This window comes from Elgaria multicarinata, chromosome 19, assembly GCF_023053635.1.
Source record: "Elgaria multicarinata webbii isolate HBS135686 ecotype San Diego chromosome 19, rElgMul1.1.pri, whole genome shotgun sequence".
Classification (NCBI taxonomy): Eukaryota; Metazoa; Chordata; class Lepidosauria; order Squamata; family Anguidae; genus Elgaria; species Elgaria multicarinata.
The window spans coordinates 244,520-266,379 of NC_086189.1; the positions used below are offsets into that span (position 1 = coordinate 244,520).

At 54.1% G+C, this 21,860-nt stretch overlaps 1 protein-coding gene across 1 annotated transcript in view; it reads left to right on the top strand.

Moving 5' to 3' along the window:
- The window catches only part of LOC134411222 (maestro heat-like repeat family member 5), an 84,157-nt gene that overhangs the window by 49,489 nt on the left and 12,808 nt on the right, over positions 1–21,860 (top strand). The window contains exons 12-25 of the mRNA XM_063144939.1: positions 1,520–1,642; positions 2,897–2,976; positions 3,489–3,627; positions 4,225–4,320; positions 4,704–4,808; positions 6,523–6,658; positions 11,259–11,374; positions 12,579–12,728; positions 15,131–15,288; positions 15,432–15,567; positions 16,782–16,972; positions 19,811–19,948; positions 20,576–20,693; positions 20,873–21,016. Of these exons, the coding sequence (XP_063001009.1) occupies positions 1,520–1,642; positions 2,897–2,976; positions 3,489–3,627; positions 4,225–4,320; positions 4,704–4,808; positions 6,523–6,658; positions 11,259–11,374; positions 12,579–12,728; positions 15,131–15,288; positions 15,432–15,567; positions 16,782–16,972; positions 19,811–19,948; positions 20,576–20,693; positions 20,873–21,016 (1,830 nt within the window). The remainder of the gene's footprint in view (positions 1–1,519; positions 1,643–2,896; positions 2,977–3,488; positions 3,628–4,224; positions 4,321–4,703; positions 4,809–6,522; positions 6,659–11,258; positions 11,375–12,578; positions 12,729–15,130; positions 15,289–15,431; positions 15,568–16,781; positions 16,973–19,810; positions 19,949–20,575; positions 20,694–20,872; positions 21,017–21,860) is intronic.

Below are 21,860 nucleotides of genomic sequence, written 5' to 3' on the forward strand. Positions count from 1 at the left end.
GGTTGCCTGGGACCAGCGTGGGCTGGCAGCCTCCTTCCAGCTCCTTCCAGTCTGCAGGGATGCTCACCACCATGAGTCAATTAGGTGTCAGCCGCAATTGTGGCCCCTCACTGCTTGCTCCAGACTCCAAAGCATTTAAATGAACGTGGGTGTGGGTGTGGGTGTGTTGTGAGGGTGCTAAGCTGGCGTTTTCTGGTTCCCTCTTCCTTCTACGGGGCTTTTAGGGTTCTCAGCCAACAGTTTTTGTGTGGGTGTCATTAAATCAATGCTGAAGCAAGAGGCGAGAACTTGTGTGTGCCACCCCAGGCAGCACTTCATAAGAGGCGTCCTCTCCCCGGTGTGAGCAGCGGGGGCATCTCTCTCTCTCCCCCCCTCTCTCTCTCTCTCTTTCTCTCTCTCTCTGGGGCCCTTGCCACCTCCATTTGAAAGAAGTGTCGGGGCGCACTGCTGAGAGCAAGCCCCGGGGGTCACAGGCCAATAGGGAGGTCCGCAGGCAGAAGCCGCCCCTTCTCCCAGTGATTTGCTGTCACTGCTTCTCCAGAGTTACTGTTCCAGTGGCAGAGAGGGCAAAGGGGAGCATTCGGGGGAGGGCATGTCAAAGCCCCCCTGTTTCCCAGAACCAGGATGCTGGCCCTGGAGCTATCCTTTCCCGCTCATTGGGAGAAACAAACCACATTGATGTATTATGTAACATGGCTTGAGAAGGCCATAAAAAGGGAGGGACAGAGGGAGAGGAGGGGCGGAACTGCACAGGGCTGCCCACCACCTGCCCCATTGGTGTCAGCCTGCAGGGGTTTTGGAGGGATCCATTCATGGCCCAGCTTTTCCTTCCACACCCCCATATTGTGTTTTGTTTTGTTTTGTTTTTTTGGTGTTTTTTTAAAAAGATCTGCTGCCCAGAAGTCACCTTTGTAGCTGATGAAAGGTCTGAATGGTCAATATAAATGCCGCAGCCCTAGAACTTCATATACAAGAAATCATCATAGAATCATAGAATAGTAGAGTTGGAAGGGGTCCTATAAGGCCATCGAGTTCAACCCCTGCTCAATGCAGGAATCCACCCTAAAGCATCCCTGACAGAGGGTTGTCCAGCTGCCTCCTGAAGGCCTCCAGTGTGGGAGAGCCCACAACTTCCCTAGGCCATTGGTTCCACTGTTGTACTACTCTTATGGTCAGGAAGTTTTTCCTGATGTCCAGCTGGAATCTGGCTTCCTGTAACTTGAGCCCGTTATTCCGTGTCCTACACTCTGGGATGATTGAGAAGAAATCCTGGCCCTCCTCTGTGTGACAACCTTTCAAGTATTTGAAGAGTGCTCTCATGTCTCGCCTCAGCCTTCTCTTCTCCAGGCTAAACCTGCCCAGTTCTTTCAGTCTCTCCTCATAGGGCTTTGTTTCCAAACCCCTGATCATCCTCAACATTGCCCTCCCTTTGGGGTAGATTATGCCTATGAAGCCATATGAAAGGATGTGGCTTTGTTTGTTCATGGGGATCTGTTTTCTGCCCTCGGACTGCATTTAGGACATAAACCTGAAGAAAACCTTTTTGATTGCTGTGCTGATGTTCCTCGAGGCCGTTGCTGCAACAGGTAAAGCACAAGGCATCTGTCTGGACAAGAAAACGGCACTGGTGGAATGCCTGATCGTAAGTATGCTCCGCTCACTTTCTGTGGAAGCACAATAGTTGCTAGTGAACCTGAGCCCCACCTCTGCTGGCCAGCTGCCCCCAAGGAGTCTCCTGCTGCACGAATAGAGAGGTTGGGCCCAGCGGCTGGTGCCTCTTCTGGCCCCTAGAGCCATCCCTCCTCTCCATTTGGCCAGCAAGGGCTGTGCCCAGTGCCTGGCCCTTTTGCCAGAGCCCTCAAGCAACGCCTGCGGCTTGGGTTCACACGACATGAGAAGCCATGGCACGCCAGGGGCCCGCAGGCCCTGTGCAAAAAGGGTGCCCTCAGGTCCTGGGCATGTCGTGGACAGCTCCTGCAGGTCAATGAAGCCACCCTGAGCTGTCATGACCTGTGAACAGCACTGGGGAGGGGTTTGTAGGCCCACTCCTAGGCCCTCTGTCTATGGAATGCCCCCCGCCCTAGCGGGACCCAACTGTCACCTTCAATGTGTACATTTAGGTGCCAGGATAAGACCTTCCTCTTCCTATTTATAATTAATCTGTTGCTCTAATTCTTGGTTTTACTGCTGACTCCTCAACGTTCTTAAAAAATATTTTAATATTGTAGCATTTTGTTGCTTTTTTGTGGGTGTTGATTTAGTTGTTGTTGTTGTTGTTGTTGTTGTTGTTGTTTGGTTTTATGATTGTGAACTGCCCCAAGGGCTTTGGCCAGTTGGAAATTATACAAATCTAATTAATGACTAAATTAATTTACAAATCACAAAAATGAAAGCCAAGATTTTCAGCTATAATTTGTTACTCTCATTTTAGATTGGAGGGAGGGTGTGTGTGTGTGTGTGTGTGTGTGTGTGAGAGAGAGAGAGAGAGAGAGAGAGAGAGAGAGAGAGAGAGAGAGAGAGAGAGAGCACTCCACCAGAAGCAAAGCATCTCTAAAAGCCAGGAGCAGCAGCCTCTTCAGTCGCGAACGCCGCAAAAGCAAGATCCCATGCGCTACCCAGTGGCTGCTGTCTTGGGTCTTGACCTGGCCCACAAGCGCATGCAGATAAATAGATGGGGGTGTTGGGAAGGAGCTTGGCCTCGGTAGGGAGGCCAGGGTCACATCAGAGGAGTCTGGGCTGTTGGTGGAGAGATCGTCCATGTGGGAGGCTCTTCCGGTTGCAGCTCAGTTGTTGGTGAAAACACCTGCCTGTTCTCATCAGATCCCTAGATACCTCTAAAGGGGAGTTGGTGTCGCCTGTTCAACATTCATACTGTGTCTCTGTAATGACCTCCCAGGTGCTGATTGAAAGAGAACCTGTCCACACACTGGCCAGCACAGTGCGTCAGGATGCTATGTACATCGCGAAAGAACTCAGGTAGTGGACAGGAACAGCATTTCAAATGTCGGGCGGGAGGGGAGATTCGCAGCGAGGCTCGAGGGTCACCCTTAGTAGAAATATGTCAGAAGAGCAATGGCTCCCAGTCCTTTGGGGGCCCAGTTCAAGGTGGAAGGCATAGAAAGGCTCCAAGGGCCCTGGCGTGCTCCTGAGGCATGGCAGGTAAGCCCAATGACAGCTGGACGGCCCCCTGTTGCCCACCCCTGCCATAGGGTCTTGTGCGCCGGCTTGAGCGAGGTGACCTGGGACCTTCTTGTGCTCTGCCCCGGAGCGGGGGCAGCCTGGGGGGCGTTGCATTTCCTCCCCAGCCATCCTCCTTTACTTCCTTGGCAGTAGCGAATCTGGGCAAAGCAGCCTTTTTGCCTTCATGAGAGATTGTGCGACTGACAGCTCCTCTGAGCCGGAGGATGAGGCCAAAATCCCTTGGGCGCTGACAGGGTTCCATCCCTTCTTGCTGCAACTAAACTTCGGGTGTGTTCCTCTTCCATCAGCAAGCTGAAGCCTCTCCTGGAGGCAGAGAAGAAATCCCAGCTGCTCTGCGTCTCCTTCGTGAGCGTGTTTGGCCTTCCCCCCCTGGACAGCCTAGAAGGGCAAACGTACGGAAACGAGCCGGCAGTGGATGACGTCAAAGTGAGCCCTTGTCTGCTGCACACCTACCAACGCTCATAGAATCATAGAATAGTAGAGTTGGAAGGGGCCTCTAAGGCCATCGAGTCCAACCCCCTGCTCAGTGCAGGAGACTCACTGCTGTGGTGGTCCGTTCTGATGACAGTTTCAGGATGAAAATCAGTGCAGAAATTAAATTCCGCATTTGAAGGGCCTGCCTTGCTCTGGAGTGGCAGCGGAGGTGTGGCTGGGTGGTGCCTGGTGGAAGGTGACCTGTGGTTGGTCGCCTTCCACCAGGAAGAGGGCAGGGGCGGCTACAGTCCCCAGGCGGCCACCCAGAACCCCATGCTCCCTCCTCAGCTTTGGGATTACCCGACGCCACGCCAGGGAAGGAAGGCGCAGGGTTTCAAAGAGGTGCAGCACCAACCCAGCGCTGTAAAGACACCCCCTTGGAGACCTCTTTGGGGGCTAGTCCAGGGCCAGAGACGACCCAGACCCATTCAGGGGATGGGCCGGGCTGTGGCAGCACCCGGTGCATCTTGTCCACCTTCCCTGGCTCAGCCCTTCCCTCCTCCTAGCAGGACGTGTGGGGCTCACACCTGCTGCTTCCTTGTGCTTCAGGGCCTCTACCACCAGACCATGAGCAGCTTTGAGGAGATGCTGCAAGACCTGCTGCTGGAGAACCCAAGCCCAAGTGAGCTGCAGCACCTGATGAAGGTAGGCGGGGGGGGGGGGCAGGGCGCCCAGCATGGCCCTTTGCACCCTCCTCACGGGGGGGGGGGGGGATGCTGGTGCCAGAGCCTCCACTTTGGCCTTAGAGGGGCAAGGAGGCTGGGGAAATGCCGGACGGGCCCACTGGGCTGCCTTTGTTCGGCCACACTGGCTGGAAACCCTCTGGGACAGGAATTTCGCCACCCTGGCCTCACTGGTCCAAACCTGCTCTTCTGTTGATGCTGCTTCTGAGCCTGCCTACAAGTGAGACAATGGAGACTTCCAATTGTCAGTAGTCACGTGGGGGTCGTTTTTCAGCTCATCTTGATCTTCCTGTGGCCCAGACAAGGTTAGGAACACATTCTCTGTGTCTGCCCTTCGTTTGATAGATCATGGAACCATGGATGACCTCAAAATCAGATCATGTGCGTGAGAGAGTGGTGGAGACAGCAATGAAGCTCTTGAAATTTGTAGCTGGGCGTTTCCACTTTGATGTGAGTAGCCGTTGCGCTCGGGAGGCCAGTGTACTCATGACCAGAGGGGGGGCTCTTTTCCTCAAGGCGGCGCCCAGGCTGCAGCCATGGTCTGCCCAAAGGAACCCAGGAATTGCCCTGCTGGATCAGGCCCGGCATTCCGTGTCCAGCCAGGAGCCTCCGCGAGCTCCCAGGTAGGAGGGCACCTGGATATCGGAACAGCGTTATGTGTGAATACGGAGGCTCCCCGTCCGCCTCTCTCCAGACTGCTGGAATATGTGGCTTTCTGGCTCCTCTCCATAGAAGGCAAGCAGGGTGGGAATGGGGGACACTGCCACGACACAGGCTCTGAACACCAAGCCTGGCCGCAGCTACTCCCTGCTCCAGCCAAGCCCCACTGCTTGATACGCCTGAGGCAAGGGATAAAAAACCCCTTCCTCCAAACTATGTGGAGAAAGGGGTTAAATGGAGAAGGATTTCAATATATCAAATAAAACACTGTGAGTTATATGTGCTGAGGTGAATTATTGTCAGAGTGGGTGCTAAATGTGTAAACTTCAGATGATAAATGCCAAACAGACACGTGGGATTTTTGTGGTAGTTAAAAACAAAACAATCAAAATTTATTTTCAAAAGTTCACAAGCTTTGTTTCAAATAAAACATTTAAAACCCTTTTTGAAACCTTTCATCCAATCCTTTCACTCATTCACATACACGCTTTCCTTTCTCTCACACAATCACTCTTGAGCTTTCTTTATTATCTGTATTGATTAATATACATCAACTATGTGCACACCACACTCCAGAGACACCACTCTCTACCCTGAACCTCAAATTTCCCAGAACTTAAGTACTCTAAACAAAGAGAGCACTAAAGACTCTAAGAGGACCTAAAAAGTCTCCCGCAATCCCCTCCGTCCTTCCCTTATATATCCCTCCTCCCCCTCCCCAGACATCCTAACTCCGCCCACTCAGGCCAACATTCTAAACTCACCACAGACTTACAAACTGCAGACATACATTTGGCAACTGACTTGTGGGGTGTAACGCCACAGACACTTTCCCAGCCTAGGAGCTCTTAAGAAGCAGGAGACCTAAATGAGGTTGTGCATCTGTAACACCGGCATTGTGGCTCCTTTCTGTGTAACCTAAGGATAATGGCCCACATGCTGCCATGCTGAGGGTCTGGCACGGCTGCCTGACTGCCGGCTTTGGGCTGTGTGTCCAGTAGCCCAAAGAGCCCAAAGAGCCAGGGTGGAGAAGCAGAGCACTTTCCTCATGACTGGGGCAATGAGTTGCCCTCTGGGGACGTGGGTGTTCCTGGCGAGACACCCTCACGTACACTTGCCCAGTGCTTCAGCTGAATTCATGGAGGCTCCTTTGGACAGTGGTGGGGAAACGGTTCCTCCTCTAAGTTGGCACACCTGGGATGCTTTGGCAGGACACCTGCGGGCGCCTCCTGCTCCACACAACAGCCTGGCAAGCTGGTCTGATCATCTCCAGAGTCAGCGTGTGACTGGCACCACAGCGTGTGACAGTCGCTCCCTGGGTGTCCCAATTGCCACAAAGGAGAGAGTTGGGGGCTCATCAGATGAGTGTTTTATTGCCTGCTCGCTGCTGCCCACTCATGGTTTTTCCTGTGTTCTTTAGGTGGGGGCTGGCTGGAACACCCACCCACCCACCCACCCACCCCCTGGTGGGGCTCAGCTAATGCTTTCCCTTTCTTTTCATCAGCTGTCTCGGGACTTCAGCAAGCTGGCCCACCTGACTGCTGTTCTGATAGCTCTGTGCAATGATCCGGTGCAGCGCATTAGTGCTTTTGCAGTGCAAGGAGTCAGCTGCCTCTATGAGATCTTGTTGCGCCGGAAGGGTAAGGCCCAGGAGGCAAGAATTCAGCAGCCTGTGCTCCTTTGTCAGGGGAGATCGCTCAGCACAGCGTGGGAAGGGGCGGGCAGGCAGGCACCCTGGTCTGCCCTGAGGTCGCTGACATCCTGCCCCTTGTCCCAGGGTTAATCCAGGCCACTTGTTATTATCATGAGGGACAATGAAAATGGCTAATAGGGAGGTCTTGGGGGATCAGAAACGTCCAGGCAAAATATATGAAAATGCTATGCAATGTGTCACGGCACAGCTAAGAGGGCTTGGTTGGGTAGAGCGTCTGTGGCAAATGCAGGTGCTGCTCTGTGGCCAAACTCACTCCCAGAGAACAGCTGGTAACTAGGAATTGCCCAGTACTCGATTGATTGATTGATTGATTGATTGGGGCTGCCCTCCTATACAGCTTTACCTGGAAGTACATTCCGTGGAACTCAGTGGGACTTACTTCAGTGTAGACATTTACACAAGATTATTATTATTTATGTATTTATATAGCACCAACAATGTACTTGGTGCTGTACAAAATATACAAATAAAACAGCGATGCCTTGCCTAGAGGCTTACAACCTAAAATCACATTAAAACATATGAAGGGGAAAGGGTTTCACAAAACAGAAATAAGGGAATAATCATAGTAATAAGAACAGTAAATCAAGCTAAAATACCAAAAGCTATGGAAAACAAATGAGTTTTCAAACGCGTTTTAAAATCTACAATGGAACTCGTAGTACGTAGTTGCTCTGGAAGAGCATTCCAAGCAAACGGGGCGGCCAGAGAGAACGGGCGAAGCCGGGCAAGAGAGATAGAGACTCTTGGGCGGGAGAGCAACGTAACATTTGAAGAACGGAGGGTACGAGGGGGATGGTAGAGTGAAATGAGAGAGGAAAGATAAGAAGGTGCAAGACCAAGACACGCTTTGAATGTCAGCAAAAGAAACTTATACTGAATTCTATATGGGATCAGAAGCCAATGAAGAGATTTCAACAAAGGAGAAACATGGTCAAAACAACGAGCCAAGAAAATAATCTTGGCTGCAGAATGGCGAAGAGAGACCAAAGAGGAGAGATGAGCATAAGGAAGACCAGTCAAAAGAAGATGACAAAAGTCCAAACGGGAGATAACCAAAGCATGGACAAGGGTCTTAGCAGAAGATTCAGATGAGACCGGACGGATCCTAGCAATGTTATATTGGAAAAAACAGCAGGACTTGGCTACAGCCTCGATATGTGAGGAGAAAGAAAGTGAAGAATCAAATATGAAGCCAAGACTACGAGCTTCTTCCACTGGATAAAGTGTGACATTATTAACAGTAACAAAGAATGAAGAGCGAGGGGACAGTTTGGGAGGGAAGACAAGCAAAACTGTTTTTGACGTGTTTAGTTTGTACATTTAAGGCATTTATATACCACCCTTCAAAATATGTATCCCAGGGCAGTTTACAATGCATTGGTCACATTCTGGCTAGACATCAAGAAAAACGTCCTGACTGTTAGAGCAGTACGGCAATGGAACCAATGACCTAGAGAGGTCATGGGCTCTCCCACACTAGAGGCAGTCAAGAGGCAGCTGGACAGCCATCAGTCAGGGATGCTTTAGGGTGGATTCCTGCACTGAGCGGGGGGTTGGATTTGATAGTCTTATAGGCCCCTTCCAACTCTACTATTCTACGTTTCTATGATTTATTTCCCTATACATAGCCCTTTGACTGATGCACAATCTGATGCACAGTGGCTATATACTAATGCCCAGAGTATGGAAAACAAACAGCACAAACTTGAACTTATACATGAAGGCAAATACATGAAGGCAAATACGACTTGATAGGTATAACTGAAACTTGGTGGGATGACACCCATGACTGGAATGTAGCAATTGAGGAATATAACTTGTTCAAAAAGAACAGAAAAAATAGAAAGGGAGGTGAGTTGCACTATATGTTGAAAAATACCTATCGCTGCACAGAAATACAGGCAGCTGAGCCTGGGAGCCCCATTGAGAGCATCTGGATTAAGATTAATGGGGCAAGGAATAAAAAGAACATGATGCAGTCTACCGCTGACCACCCAATCAAGGAGAACAGGAGGATGAAACTTTTGAGAAACAAATTGCCAGTGTTTCAAAGAAGTCTGATGTATAGTGATGGGGGACTTCAATTACCTTGATATCTGTTGGAAGACAAATTCTGCCAAAAGTGGCTCCTGCAAGAAATTCCTGATGTGCGTGGCTGATAATTTTCTCCAACAGAAAGTGGAGGAAGGAACTAGAGGATTGTCTATCTGACTTGATATTGACTAATAGGGAGGACTTAAGTGGATAGAGTGGCAGTTAGGGGAACTCTGGGGGAAAGTGACCACAGCATACTTGAGTTTAAAATCAATTTTAAAGGAAACAAAAGCTTAGTGTAGCCATACACGTACTCTAGATTTTAGGAAATGTGATTTTAATAAACTCGTAACTATTATAAGTGACTCTAATGAGAAAAGGAGTCCACGATGGGTGGGAGTTTTGGCTCCACAAAAAGCTTAGAGATGACATGAAAACAAAAAAGGACACATATAGGAAGTGGAAGGAAGGCCAGGCTACAAAAGAAGAGTACAGACAGGTAGCACAGAAGTGTTGGATTGGCATCAGGAAGGCTAAAGCTGAGAATGAGCTGAGATTAGCGAGGGATGCTAAAATCAACAAAAAAGCTTTCTTCAGATACACGCATAGTAAAAGACAGGAAAGAAATGGTGGTTCAGCTACTCAGTGAGGATGGCAAATTGAGTGCTCAATTCCTACTTTGGCTCAGTCTTTTCCCAAAAGGAGGTCTATGACCGTGGCCTGGAAAAAGTGAAGTACAAGCTGAAGGGGCAGGATTGCAGTTTGAGATTGATAAACAAATGGTCAAGGAACACCTAATCAGGGCCCAATGAACTACATCCTAGAGTAATGAAGGAGCTAGTGAAAGAACTCTCAGAACCACTGCCTATGATCTTTACGAAGTCATGGAAGATGGCTGATTTTTGTGAACCGCCCAGAGAGCTTCGGCTATTGGGCGGTATAAAAATGTAATAAATAAATAAATAAATAAATAAATAAAGTGCCGGATGACTGGAGGAGGGATAACATTGTCCCTATCTTCAAAAAGGGCAAAAACGAGGAACCTGGGAACTGCAGACCAGGCAGTATGACCGTAATCTCCTAACTGCTTGGCTGGACCCAGGGCCCGCCTTAATGCCACACTCATTGACTGAGCAGGGCTGTCCATCATCCCACTGGCAGAGTGGCTACCCTGCCTGTTTGGTGTGGAGAAAGTTAACTACTATTAAAGCTCAAGCTTTGAACTTTTTCAAAGTATCAAAATTTTCTGCATGTCTACACTGCTCAAGCTTCACTTTAAAACAAAAATGAGCAAGTTTTGTGTGGTAGAGCTCAAGTAAGAAGCCTTACACTACTGGATAGATAGATAGATAGATAGATAGATAGATAGATAGATAGATATGCTCTGGGATAAGGTTTTCGGCTACTTGTCTGATGACCCACCTGGCCTCATTATGTAGCTACTTGTATTATGGGGCCCTCTTTAACACTGCTAAGTGAAAGTCGTAACTATAAATGGAACATCTGCACCTCTTGATCTGGATTCCTTTCTTATCAGTAAAGGGTGCTCATGATCAAACTCTGCTTAGGGGTCAGAAGGCCAAGCTGTGTTGCATGAGGCATTGGGATCTCATTTTTATTTCCGGAATACTCTTGGAAGCATTTGATGATAGAATTTCCTAATTGAGAAGCAGGGGTAAGATGGTGCAAATTTGAAAGGTCTTCCTAATCTGCTTCACCTGTAAATTTTATTTGAATGCCTATTAGAAATAGGTGTCCTTGAAACCAACTCAGCTCTCCGCTGCTGAGGATCCTGGCCCTGCCCTGCCCGGGTTGCCTCCCGCCCACCCAACCCACTTGTGTATTTCTGCAAAATCCTCCTTGCAGGCCTTCCTCGAGCCCTCCACCCTACTCCGCTCCAGCCGTGGCGTCTCGCTGAATCTGGTCCTCTCCTCCTGCCTCTCCAGAGGCCCCCGTCCTGCCCTGCTCTTGCTGGGATGAGGCCTCCGCTCTCCCCTCTGCCGCTTCCCACGCCCCCCTCCCTGCTGCCTCCTTTACAAGCCCTCCCTCTCCTTTGCCTCCTCCTGCTCCGCCCTTCCCGTCTCTTGCCTCCTCCTCCGGTCCTTCTGCTCCTGGCCCCTCGCCGGCCAGCCATCAGCGTCCCCTAAGAACATCAGAAGAGCCCTGAGGCTGGATCAGACCAAGGGTCCATCTCGTCCAGCGCTCTGGGCACACAGCAGCTGACCAGCTGGCGACCAGGAATCCGCAACAGACCCTCCCAACCATGTCCCCCAGCGACTGGTGTCCATAGGCTTCCCCTGACGGCCCACAGATCCCTCACCACCCCGCTTCAGGCCCGGCCGCCTCGTCACGGTCCTACAGAGGTCCTGGTGCTGTGCACAGCTCTCTGCTGCTGCTGCTGCTGTTACGGTGGTGGAACAAGGCCCCCTTCCTCCCCCACCCCCGTTATTGCCCACTGGGGTCTAGCAGCTGCTCTGTTTTTGCCTCAGGGCTGAAGAAGAGCAAGCAGAAGAGGAGGAAGTGGCCGATGCAGAGGAGCTTCAAGGCCCAGGAAGAGGAGTGGTGCTCCCTCTTGGTGCTGGACAGCAGCTGGCAGATGGCAATGGTACTGTGGCTGCCTTGCAGATAGGCAGAGTTGCAAAATGCTGAACCTCAGTGGGCTCAGCTCTGGCCTCGCGGCCTCATTCCACCCCTGGCAGGATGGGGAGCACACTTGCGTGTTTGGGCTGGGGTGGGACAGTTCTGACATCATCATTATTATTTATTTATTTATTTATTTATTTATTTATTTATATAGCACCAACAACGTACTTGGTGCTGTACAAAATATACAAATAAAACAGCAAATAAATCAGGGAACAAGTGCCTTCAGCATCCCGTTCCAGGGGTCCCCTCCCTCAGCAAGTCCCCCAGCTGTGAGTGGTAGCGTGGGGCAAGGACCTATGGGTCTCTGCAGGGGAGGGGGGACCTGCACGACACAGGGGGGATTGGACTCGCACGCACGCACACACACTTCCCTTCATCTGTGACATCAGGAGGGCACCATGGTGGCAGCAGAGAGGCAGCCCTACCATCAACCAACCGACAGGGAAGATGTTGGGCAGGACTCCAGAGCTGCTTCCTGAAGGTAGTGGAGAGGGCTGTGTGCCCTGCCTGCCTGCCACGCCAGCCAGCCCCTGCAAACCGGCCCACAGGCTGCCATGGTGGAGCGGAAGCTGCAGCAGTGGCGTCAAAGCCACGTGGGCAACACGTCGGGGGGCTTGCACCCAGAGCAACACAGGAGCATGTGGCCCAGCAGTGCTGGGAGAGAGGCAGATGAGCAAGCAGAATTCATTCCCCAGGGAATTTCCCAGCCTGGAGCGGCCAGTTCCGCCCAGGTGGCCTCAGGGCGGAGGAGCCCTGCAGCTGCGGGCCTCTGCCCCATGCGTTGCAGGCGTATCTCTGTAGAACGGCCCCTCTCCTAGCACTGGGGGAAGTTTGGAATGGCAGCGGCAGAGCCTGGCGAGGGGATCCCTGGGATGCCTGCCTCGGCCGTCGCGTGATGGCCGCGTTCCTGGAACGCCACAGCTCCTCCACAGGGCAGCTGAGGAGCAGCCTCTGTACTCGGGCAGACAGCGTGCCCACCTTGCCGGGTCTGGCCTGCTCTGCGGGGCAGCAGGGTCTCCCTGGGCTCTAGGGCAGAGAAGGGGCCTCCTCCTCAGCCACCCCCCAAATCCTCTTCCCTGGAGATGCTGCTGGGGACTGGCCGTCGGCCACTGAGCTACAGGCCAGCGGGGCCTGGCTTGGCCAAACCGCCTCTCTCTTTGCAGCATTGTGGCGACCAGGCCTTCTCCGCCCAGCTGACCAACCTGCTGCTCTCTGTTCTGGATAGCCTGAGGGACTCCGACGCAGAGCAGCTGAAGGCCGCCGAAGAGGTGCTCAACGCGATCCTGCAGAACCATGCCATGAAGGTAGAAAGGGTGAGAGGCCCCTTCAGCCGCTTTTTTCCTGCGTGTTAAAAGACCCCCACTCCGGATGTAGCTTCCTTTGCAAATGCCAGGTACAAATGCTTCAGACACCAGGCTCCGAATGTCCTGGTCAGTGATCACTTGCTGGAAAGATTCACAGGGAGGACAATGGCCTCCGCACCCCTGAGCAGGTTGCAAACGATGAGGCTGGCCAGGGTAATATCGAAATGAGTATCGTGGGCTATAAATGTCGGGTTTATATACGAGAGACCTCCACGGTTTGGCAAAGGTGCCGTCTCCCGGGCCACAAGTTTTCTCGCAGCTTCACGATGGGCCAGTCTTGTCGTGAAAGGTCTTCCATGTGAGCAAACTCCAGAATGACGCAAGGAAGGAGGCTGGAAAGCAGGCGCTGCCGCCGCTGCTAGATTTGTGGTGCTGCTGGTCTCCTTCCAGGCAGACTCACGGCTGACCTTGTTGTGGCCTCCTGTGACTCCTGCTCAGGGAGCTGCATAGCAGATTCTTCTCTTGTTCCCCATCAGCTGGATGGCCAAGGAGGTGTCGGGAGTAGAAAATGGATCAGTCGGGAGAGGGCGGATGTTTGGGACACAGCACGCCATCCCAATGCAGCAGGGGCAGCCAAGCCTCGGCCTGAGCCAGCGGCCTGATCACGGAGCAGAGCAAGGGGAAGGCAACCTCTGCCCATGCCCTGGCTGCTCAAGAGTAGGACGCGCACCCACCCACTGCCGACTAAAGCCTGGGCCCACACAGATCGGGGCAGGCGGTTGCTTCCTCCGGCCTCTGCAGCCGCTTATTTATTTATTTATTTATTTTATTACATTTTTATACCGCCCAATAGCTGAAGCTCTCGGGGCGGTTCACAAGAATTAAAACCACAATAAAACAACCAACAGGTTAAAAGCACAATTACAAAATACAGTGTAAAAAGCACAACCAGGATAAAACCACACAGCAAAATTGATATAAGATTAAAATACAGAGTTAAAACAGTAAGATTTAAATTTAGGTTAAAATTAAGTATTAAAATATTGAGAGAATAAAAAGGCCTTCAGCTGGCGATGAAAGCAGTACAGTGTAGGCGCCAGGCGGACCTCTCTGGGGAGCTCATTCCACAACCGGGGTGCCACAGCGGAGAAAGCCCTCTTTCTAGTAGCCACCTGCCTCACTTCCTTTGGCAGGGGCTCACGGAGAAGGGCCCCTGTAGATGATCTTAAGGTCCGGGCAGGTACATATGGGAGGAGGCGTTCCTTCAAATAACCAGGCCCCAAACCGTTTAGGGCTTTGAATGTCAATACCAGCACTTTGAATCGGTCCCGGACCTGGACTGGCAGCCAATGAAGCTGGAAAAGGACTGGCGTAATGTGATCTCACCGGCCAGTCCCTGTTAGTAAACGGGCTGCCCTGTTTTGTACCAGCTGAAGCTTCCGGACCATTTTCAAAGGCAGCCCCAGGTATAACACATTGCAGTAATCCAAGCTAGAGGTTATCAGCGCCTGGATCACTGTAGCTAGGCTATCACTGTCCAGATAAGGGTGTAGTAGGTACATCAGCCTGAGCTGATAAAAGGTGCTCTTTGCCACTGAGTTCACCTGTGCCTTCTAAAGGATCCGCTGCCGGCCTGGCAGTTCCAGCTGCAAGGGATGTGCTGGGTGAAGGCCCGGCGTGGCCGTGGCTCCGGGCCTCCCCCGTGACTGCCCCCCCCCCGTGGCCCATGGGGCTGATTTCCCAGTGCCCTGTTGGAGGCTGAGGCAGCACCGCACAGGGGGCTCGATCGCTCTTTGTTATGGGTGAAGAGGCCCCTTTTGGGCCAGGCTGGCCGGCAGGTGGAGCCACATCAGCCTCTGGAGCTCCGGCACAGGGGCCCTTTGGGGTGTGCCGTTCGCCAGCCTACGGTCTGTTACTCATCGTAGTTGCTTGATTCTACTTAATCGACAGAAGAGATCCGTGCCCCCTTTTTTGCTCTAAAAGCCCACCCACCCCAGAGGCAGCTTACAGCAATAACATATCGAGATCATGAGAAAGAGCATTCAAAGCCAAAACGAAAGAGACAACGAAACAGTAGAAACGAACTACAGGCCAGATGTGCCAACTCCCCCCTTGCCCCAGAGGCACAGCAGTCCCAGGGCAGAAGCGCCTCACGGCCTGGAGGTGGAGGTGCTTCCGGGCCTGGAAGCCTGACCAGTTTCGCACCAGGCGGGTGGCCCAGCAGGAACAGACCGGCATTTCGCAGCCACCACCTCCTGCTCCCCTCACCGCCCTGGGAGAGCAGGCTGCGCTCAGCAGTCCCCACCAGACTGTGTGGGGAGGGGCCGGTGGGGCAGCCCCGGTAGCCCCGGCAGAGCTCAGGCTCAGCGACCCAGCGTCAAGGCAGCCTTCGGCTCTTTTCTTTTGTTCAGGTGCAAGACATCGTGGGAGCCATCTACATGTGCCTGCAGCTGCGCCAGGCCTCGTATTGGACTCGGAAAGTGGTGCTGAGGACATTAGCCTTCCTGATCCCGTATCACATGGAGGAAGTCCTGCGAAGCTGCCTCTCTTTTTCAATACCTGTGAACAGGTAGGGGCCTGGTGGGCTGCCCTGCGGAGCCACGCCCAGCCTCTCTTTGGAGGGGCCGCATCCTGCCGGACTGAAGGCCGAGGGAAGGCCACTGACGGATTTCTCTCCCCCCACCCCACCCACCGCCCTTGCTGGTTTCACAGGCACGCTAGTGAGCTCTGGGCAGCAATAGCCTCAACGCCCCCTGTGGCCGGGCAAATCCTGCAGCTGTTGCTGAAGAACCTCCAGGTCAAGGATCCTTCGGAGGGGGATGAAGCCAGCGCCACCATGTCTCTGGCTGTAAGTCACTGGGCACCGCTCATGGAGGCCTGCCTGCCTTTCCAGCTGCACTTTTTGCGGCTGGCAGGACACTGTGGTGCTCTGAGATAAGCTTGGGTGGGGATTTCATGGCTCCCCTGCCTGGGCTGCACTGGGCCCACCGTGCCGGTCCCCTCTGCCGCCCCTTCCCCTGCCCCACCCCCTCAAGGCCAGCCATGCAACCGTCCCACCTCATCCCAGCACACCTGGGGACCAGGAAAATCCCCTCCGCACAGAGGATGGGGCTTCAGAGAGTTGGCCGAGCCACATTGGATGTGCGTCTAACGGTTTAATTTAAAATTAGTTTCAGGCTGCCTTTAGGTGTGGAGCCCTCCTAAAGAGGGTTTTCAAAAATAGTACAAAAGCAGCCATGACTAATAAAACTGGCAGCCCAAAATGAAGGACAAGGAGAACAAGTGATCACGGGATGAAGGATAATGCTGAAGATGGAGAGGTGGTGGTGGTGGGGGGAGAGACAAGGGGTTTCAAAAAACAAACAGAGATTACGGCAATTGTAAACACGCAAACCTCCATTCTCACAGCACCCCGCGCCCCCAACCAGCAGCCCAAGGTGAGGCTCTGCTACATTACATGCTAGATTAGCCTCTTTGGGCTTCGAAAGATGGGCTTTTTAGTTTCTTGTGGTTTGGTTTTTTAAACTCCTGCCTCCGACGGCTGTGTTTAGCTTTGGAATCCTTGTCATTACTTTAGGTTTGCTGGACTTTTACGTGTGCTCTGCTATTTTTTTATCATCTTTATTCTATTTACCTTGTTTTAAATTGTTTTAATAGGCATTTAAGAAATTCAGTAAAGAAATAGCCATACGTTACATACATGCTTGCTCCAGGGGAGGCACAATGCCAAGTGGAGGAACACCCCTCCAGGGCATTCAGGAGTGATTCTCAAGAAAGCGTCCTCAGAAAGAGGGTGTCCGTGGGCCCCAGCCACTCACGCCCAGGCCTCCTTCGGCCCAATGGCGTCCCCCCCCCCCACTCCTAAGGAAGGCCGAAGGAGCAGCTGTGTGCTGGGACCTCTTTCGAATACTGACTTTAAGTGTGGGTGACGGGCAGGCTGGGAGAGTGGAAGTGGGTGGGTGGGTGAGGGGGAGTGCACCTGTGTGGGCGGGAGGCGGTGGCCGAGTGAGGAGCTTCCCACTGAGACTGGCCTCTCGCGTGTCCCCTCCTCTTTCTTGCCAGGCAATGAACGTCATCTACGAGACCTTCTGCATTCCCGGGTACTGCGCAGCCCTGGCAGAGATGCACCTTCAGCTATTCATCCCTTTGCTCAAGCAGGTCCTTTACGTGATGCAGCTCAACTTGCCAGAGGCCTTAAAAGCCAGGCAGGAAGTCATCCTGAGAGAAAACCCTGAGGCACTCAGCTTCAAGAGGTACCTGGCAGGATGTATGTGAGCAGGCTGGCTGTCTCGACACAGGGATCCGCAGGCACAGCCTCCCTGACAGGCCTCTGGCGGAACCCCTCCCGCCAAACCCCCACCTGCCAAGGCAGCCTGTGCCCTGTCCGGCACCTCTTGTGGTCAGGACGCTTCTCGGAAGGGTTTGCCCAAATCTGCCTCCCTGCAGTTTCCACCCATCAGCTTGAGTCCTGCCCAGAGAGCAATTGTGCTCTCTGCTCCGCGTGACGTTCTCTTTCTCTCCCCTTTCTCTTCTCTTCTCTGGGCTAAACATACCCAGCTCTTCCAAATACTCCTCACAGGATCTGGGTTCCAGAGCACCACCAGCACCCATCCTGATTGCCCTCCTAGGAATGTGCATTTTTGCTGAGGGCCTTAAGATGTAGCACAAGGTTTGGGTTCTTTAGCTTAGAAAAAACGGCGAGGAACAGGGAGACATGGTCGAGCTACACAAAGCTATTCCTGGCAAGGAGGACATGTTTTTCTCCCTTTCTCCTGACACTAGAACCCAGCAGAGTCCCATGAAGAGGACTGGTAGGAAATTCGGATCAAAGGAAGGGCTTCTTCACAGAGTGCAGAGTTCCAGTGTGGTATTTGTTGCCCCAATATGCAGTGATGGCCACCAACGGGGGTGGCTTTAATAGGGGAACAGACCAACAAGGACAATGAGGCTGTCTGTGGCTAGTAGTCCTGATGGCTAAAGATTACCTCCTGCATTGAAGGTAGCACTCTTCACACAGAAGAGGATCAGGACTTGACCTCTGCTGCCCAGGAGAGCCATGACTAGGTCCCCTGGGGGCAAATTCCAGGCAGGTTGAGTTGGGATGAACAGCAGGAGAAAACGCCTTGGCAGGAAGTGCCCTTCAGCACTGGGGTCTGCTCCCTGGAGGGCCAGTGGTGGGACGGGGCTACAAGCCCCCCTCCCTCTCTGCCGTTGTTCTGCTGTCCCTTTTGACGCTCCCACCCTGAACATATTTTATCCTTTGTAAGTCCCACTGATTGTAATTGTGTTAACCATCAAGGATGCATGCTTAGGGCTGCAGCCTTGTTTTAATCCATGATTCAATTACAATCCTATGTGAAAAGTTGCTTCATTTCAAGTCAACCACAGCAGTGCGTGGGGTGGGGGTGGGGGTGGGGGTGGGGGTGGAGAGCGGGGACAGCGAGCTCTATGACAGCAGAGGCCCTGGCTTGTCTTCTCTGTCACTTGCTTAAGTGTCCCCCTGCCAGCCCCACCCCCCGGAAAATACTCTTGATGAGAGAGGAGGACAGACTATTTTGTATCGATTCTATGGAGACTTGCAGAGCAAATCCTAGAACCGGATTACTTTCCAGGCATCATAAGAGGACCCAACGTCGGCACCAGTCCCAGCCCGCAACAGCATGAATGCACAGAGGTGTCTGATTGGTCATATGCAGGACCGGCGCTGCCATAGAGGCAACTCAGGCGGCGGCCTAGAGCACCAAGCAAATGAGGGTGCCGAACGGGAGCTGCTCTCCTAGAGCAGCTTCCGGGCGCGTTGTTCCAAAGCCGCCGCCCCGGCCGCCCGCCAACCCCAGCGTCCTGGCTTCAAAGCCAGCGCCCGGCCGGAAGCCGCTCCTGGCTTCGAAGCCAGGATGCTGGGGTTGGGGGTGGAGGCTTCAGAACGGTGCACCAGGAAGCCACTTCCAGGTGCGCCGCTTCGAAGCCTCCGCCCCACCCCCCAACCCCAGCATCCTGGCTTCAAAGCTGGGAGCGGGCGCTGGACGGAGGCTTCAGAATGGCGCGCCAGGAAGCCACTTCCAGGTGCGCCGCTTCGAAGCCTCCGCTCCGCCCCCCAACCCCAGCGTCCTGGCTTCAAAGCGGGGAGCGGGCACGCACACGGGGGGGCGGGGCGGAGGCTTCAGAACGTGCCTGCCTCATTGAAATCGCATCTCCAACTGCAGAGAGGGTGGCCTAGGAATTAAATGAAGGCAGAGCTAAAGGAGCAGCAGCCTCGCCGCCGCTAACCCCTGTGCTCCTGGTCCAGCTGTGCCCACGCCACCTTCCTTCCCCTGCGCATCAGCCACATGCTCCTGGCGCTTCCAGGCCCCCAGCTTCACCTGCCTAGAGGGCCATCACTGCCGAGCGGGGCTGGGCTGCAAAGGCGCGCCGGCGCGCTGTGCAATTAAGCCAGATGTGCTCGCTTAAAAATCAGCAGGGGGCAGAAGTGAGTGCAGGCCAACCTCATGAAGGGGGAGGAGTCAGTCCAGGGGGCTGCCAGTCGGGGGGCTCTGAGCCTTGTGCCAGGGTTCAGCAGCGGTCGGGGTGGATGGGAAGACGGCACGTGGAAGACGGCGACTTCCGCGCACACGCGCACCCCACTGCCCCATCCTGACCAGAAGTGTGTGGGGTAGGGTGACTGCACACTGAAGGCAGCATGACAGCCCAAGGTACTTTGCTGCCTGAAAAGCAAAAAAAAAACCCCAGCACCCACCGTGGCTGGGGCCAAGTCTTCCTGCGCCTTTTGGGCCCCCACTTCCGGCTTCATCTCTCCCACCTCGCCCCCTCCCCACGTGGTCTCCTGCAGTCGCTTGTTTGCCATCAGCAGCAGCCCTGTCCAGGAGGCGGGGAAGGGCTCGTGCTCAGGATGGGTCACCAGCCTGCGCCTTCCCTGGGCGGAAGGGCGGCCGAGGCTTCACCCCCGCCCGCAGCCAGCCGCACGGTTGCTCCTGTGGCCACGCGCCACCTCCGCCCTCGTGTGGGCCCGCACCTCCCCTCGGAGGGGGCCCGGAGCCAGGGGCTGGGGCAGCGCAGGGAGAGCGCCGGGCCTGACGGCCGGTGTCACTTCCTAGCATGGCAGTCGAGATCATGAAAAACCTGTTCTCTGTCGCTTGGGATTGGCCGGTCTACGCCTGCATCGAGTTCCAGCAAGGATGGCTGGCGCTGAGCACCCCGCAGCAGTTCTTAGAAGGCACGCGTCTGCTGGCCAGGTAAGGGGGCCCCCAACGGAAAGCTCCCCGACCCGGGCCCTGCGGCTGCCCCTCCTCAGGCGATCCGCACCGCACCGCAGCCACCCTCCCTTCTCCCCGCCGTCCATATTGAGAGGGGCTTGACTGGACCCCTCCCCCACCCCACAACCATCCCGCTCCATTTCCTCCATCTACATCTGTTGTAGCTCTGAGTGCCCCTGGGGGACAAAAGGCCCTGTGGCAGGACCTCCTCCATGGCTGTTCCCCCTACCCTCTGTGGTAAGGATAGGATCTGCTATGGAGGAGAGGCAAATTCCTTAGTAAAAATGGTGCGGGAGGGGCGCATCATCCCTCCTCCCTCCCCATGTGCTGCTGGCTCTGGTCAGCATGGGGCCTTCCTCTCCCCTCCCCCCAGCACAGCTGCTGGGCAGACGAAGCACCCGGTGGGTGACCCAGTCCCAGCGTCACCCAGGGTGGCTGGATGCGGAGAGGGACGGCTTGTCTGGGAAAGGCTGCCCACCCCATGGGCTGCTCTGGGCCTCCCTTTCAGGACTGCCAGGGAGCTTCTTGGCCAGAAGAGTGGGTGGCGCCCTCCATCACCCCAGCCCCATCGTAAGCCCCACAGGGCTCTGTTCCTCCACCCCACAGGGCCATGACAGAGTGTGACAGTCCACACATCCCCGGCATCTTTGGGGAGGCCGCCCTCATCCTCAGCAGCGAGGAGGACGAGCTGAGCAAGATGACGGCTTTGGCGCTGGTCATTGAGGTGAGCCAGAGGTCCGGAGGCTGCCTTGGGCGACCCACCGGCTGTGTCTCTCCTGCTGCGGGGCGGGGGGGCCTGTCCGTCGGGGCTGGCGGGCGGACCTTGCCCCCAAGAGAGGACCGCTCGGGGGACCGCACGAGCGCTTCACCTGGCGGGGTCCTGTTGCCCGTCACCCTCTCCAGTTCCTCAAGAGCCCCTCTGCCGCCAAGCTGATGAACAGGTTCAACCTCAAGGACCACCTCGAGGACGGCGCGGCATCCTCCAATCCGGTCATCCGAGACCTTTGTGTGAAAGGGCTGAGCAGCTTTGTGTTCCAGCCAGGGAAGGTGAGTGCCGGAGGGGTCCTGAGCAGCTCTGTGTGCTGAGGGCGGGGTTGAAGAAGAGCCTCCGGGAGGCGGAGGAGCAGGAGACAGCAGCAGCACTGGGGCTCAGGGCTGTGGCCACCAGAGAGGCCAGCCATGGAAAAGTGCCTCTCTAATGAGGCGGGGGGGGGGGGCAGCCTGGCCTCTCTTGCCCACCAGAGGCAATGCCGCCTCAGGGGGCGTGTGTTGCCCTCTGGTGCCCCCCGCAGCTTCCTGGCAGCTGGGATAGGGGAGTGGAGAAGGGGGCGCCGCTTTTTGAGATGAGGAGCCCATGAAGGACAGGTGAGTTCCTAAAGATGCGAAAGGCAGGGCGGGGTGGGGGGTGGCAGAGAAAGGCAGCCGAAGGGGTCTTTGGTGCATCACCCTCAGTCGGCGGGAGCCCCCGGCTGCCTTTCAACGGCTCCAGCGGGAACCTCTCAGGGATGGGGCGGGGGGGCCTCTCATCTGTCCCATCCATCTTTGGCCGTCTCCTCTTCCATGAAGCCTTTGCTCAGAGGGCATGGATTGGCCTAGGTCCATTTAAGTGTATAGGTGCAAATTTAGAAATACTTCCCATAATTTAAATATTATTTATTTATTTATTTATTTATTTTATTTAAAACATTTATATCCCGCCCTATATCAATAAGATCTCAGGGCGGCATACAGATAAAAGCATACAGTATAAAAACAGTAAATAGAAAAACAATACACTGTGGAAAATGCTCTAACTAGGCCACATTTTATTATTTTCTACATTTTTTTATACTTCCCAATAGCTGAACTTCTCTGGGCAGTTCACAATCCAAACCATAAAATGCAACATGAA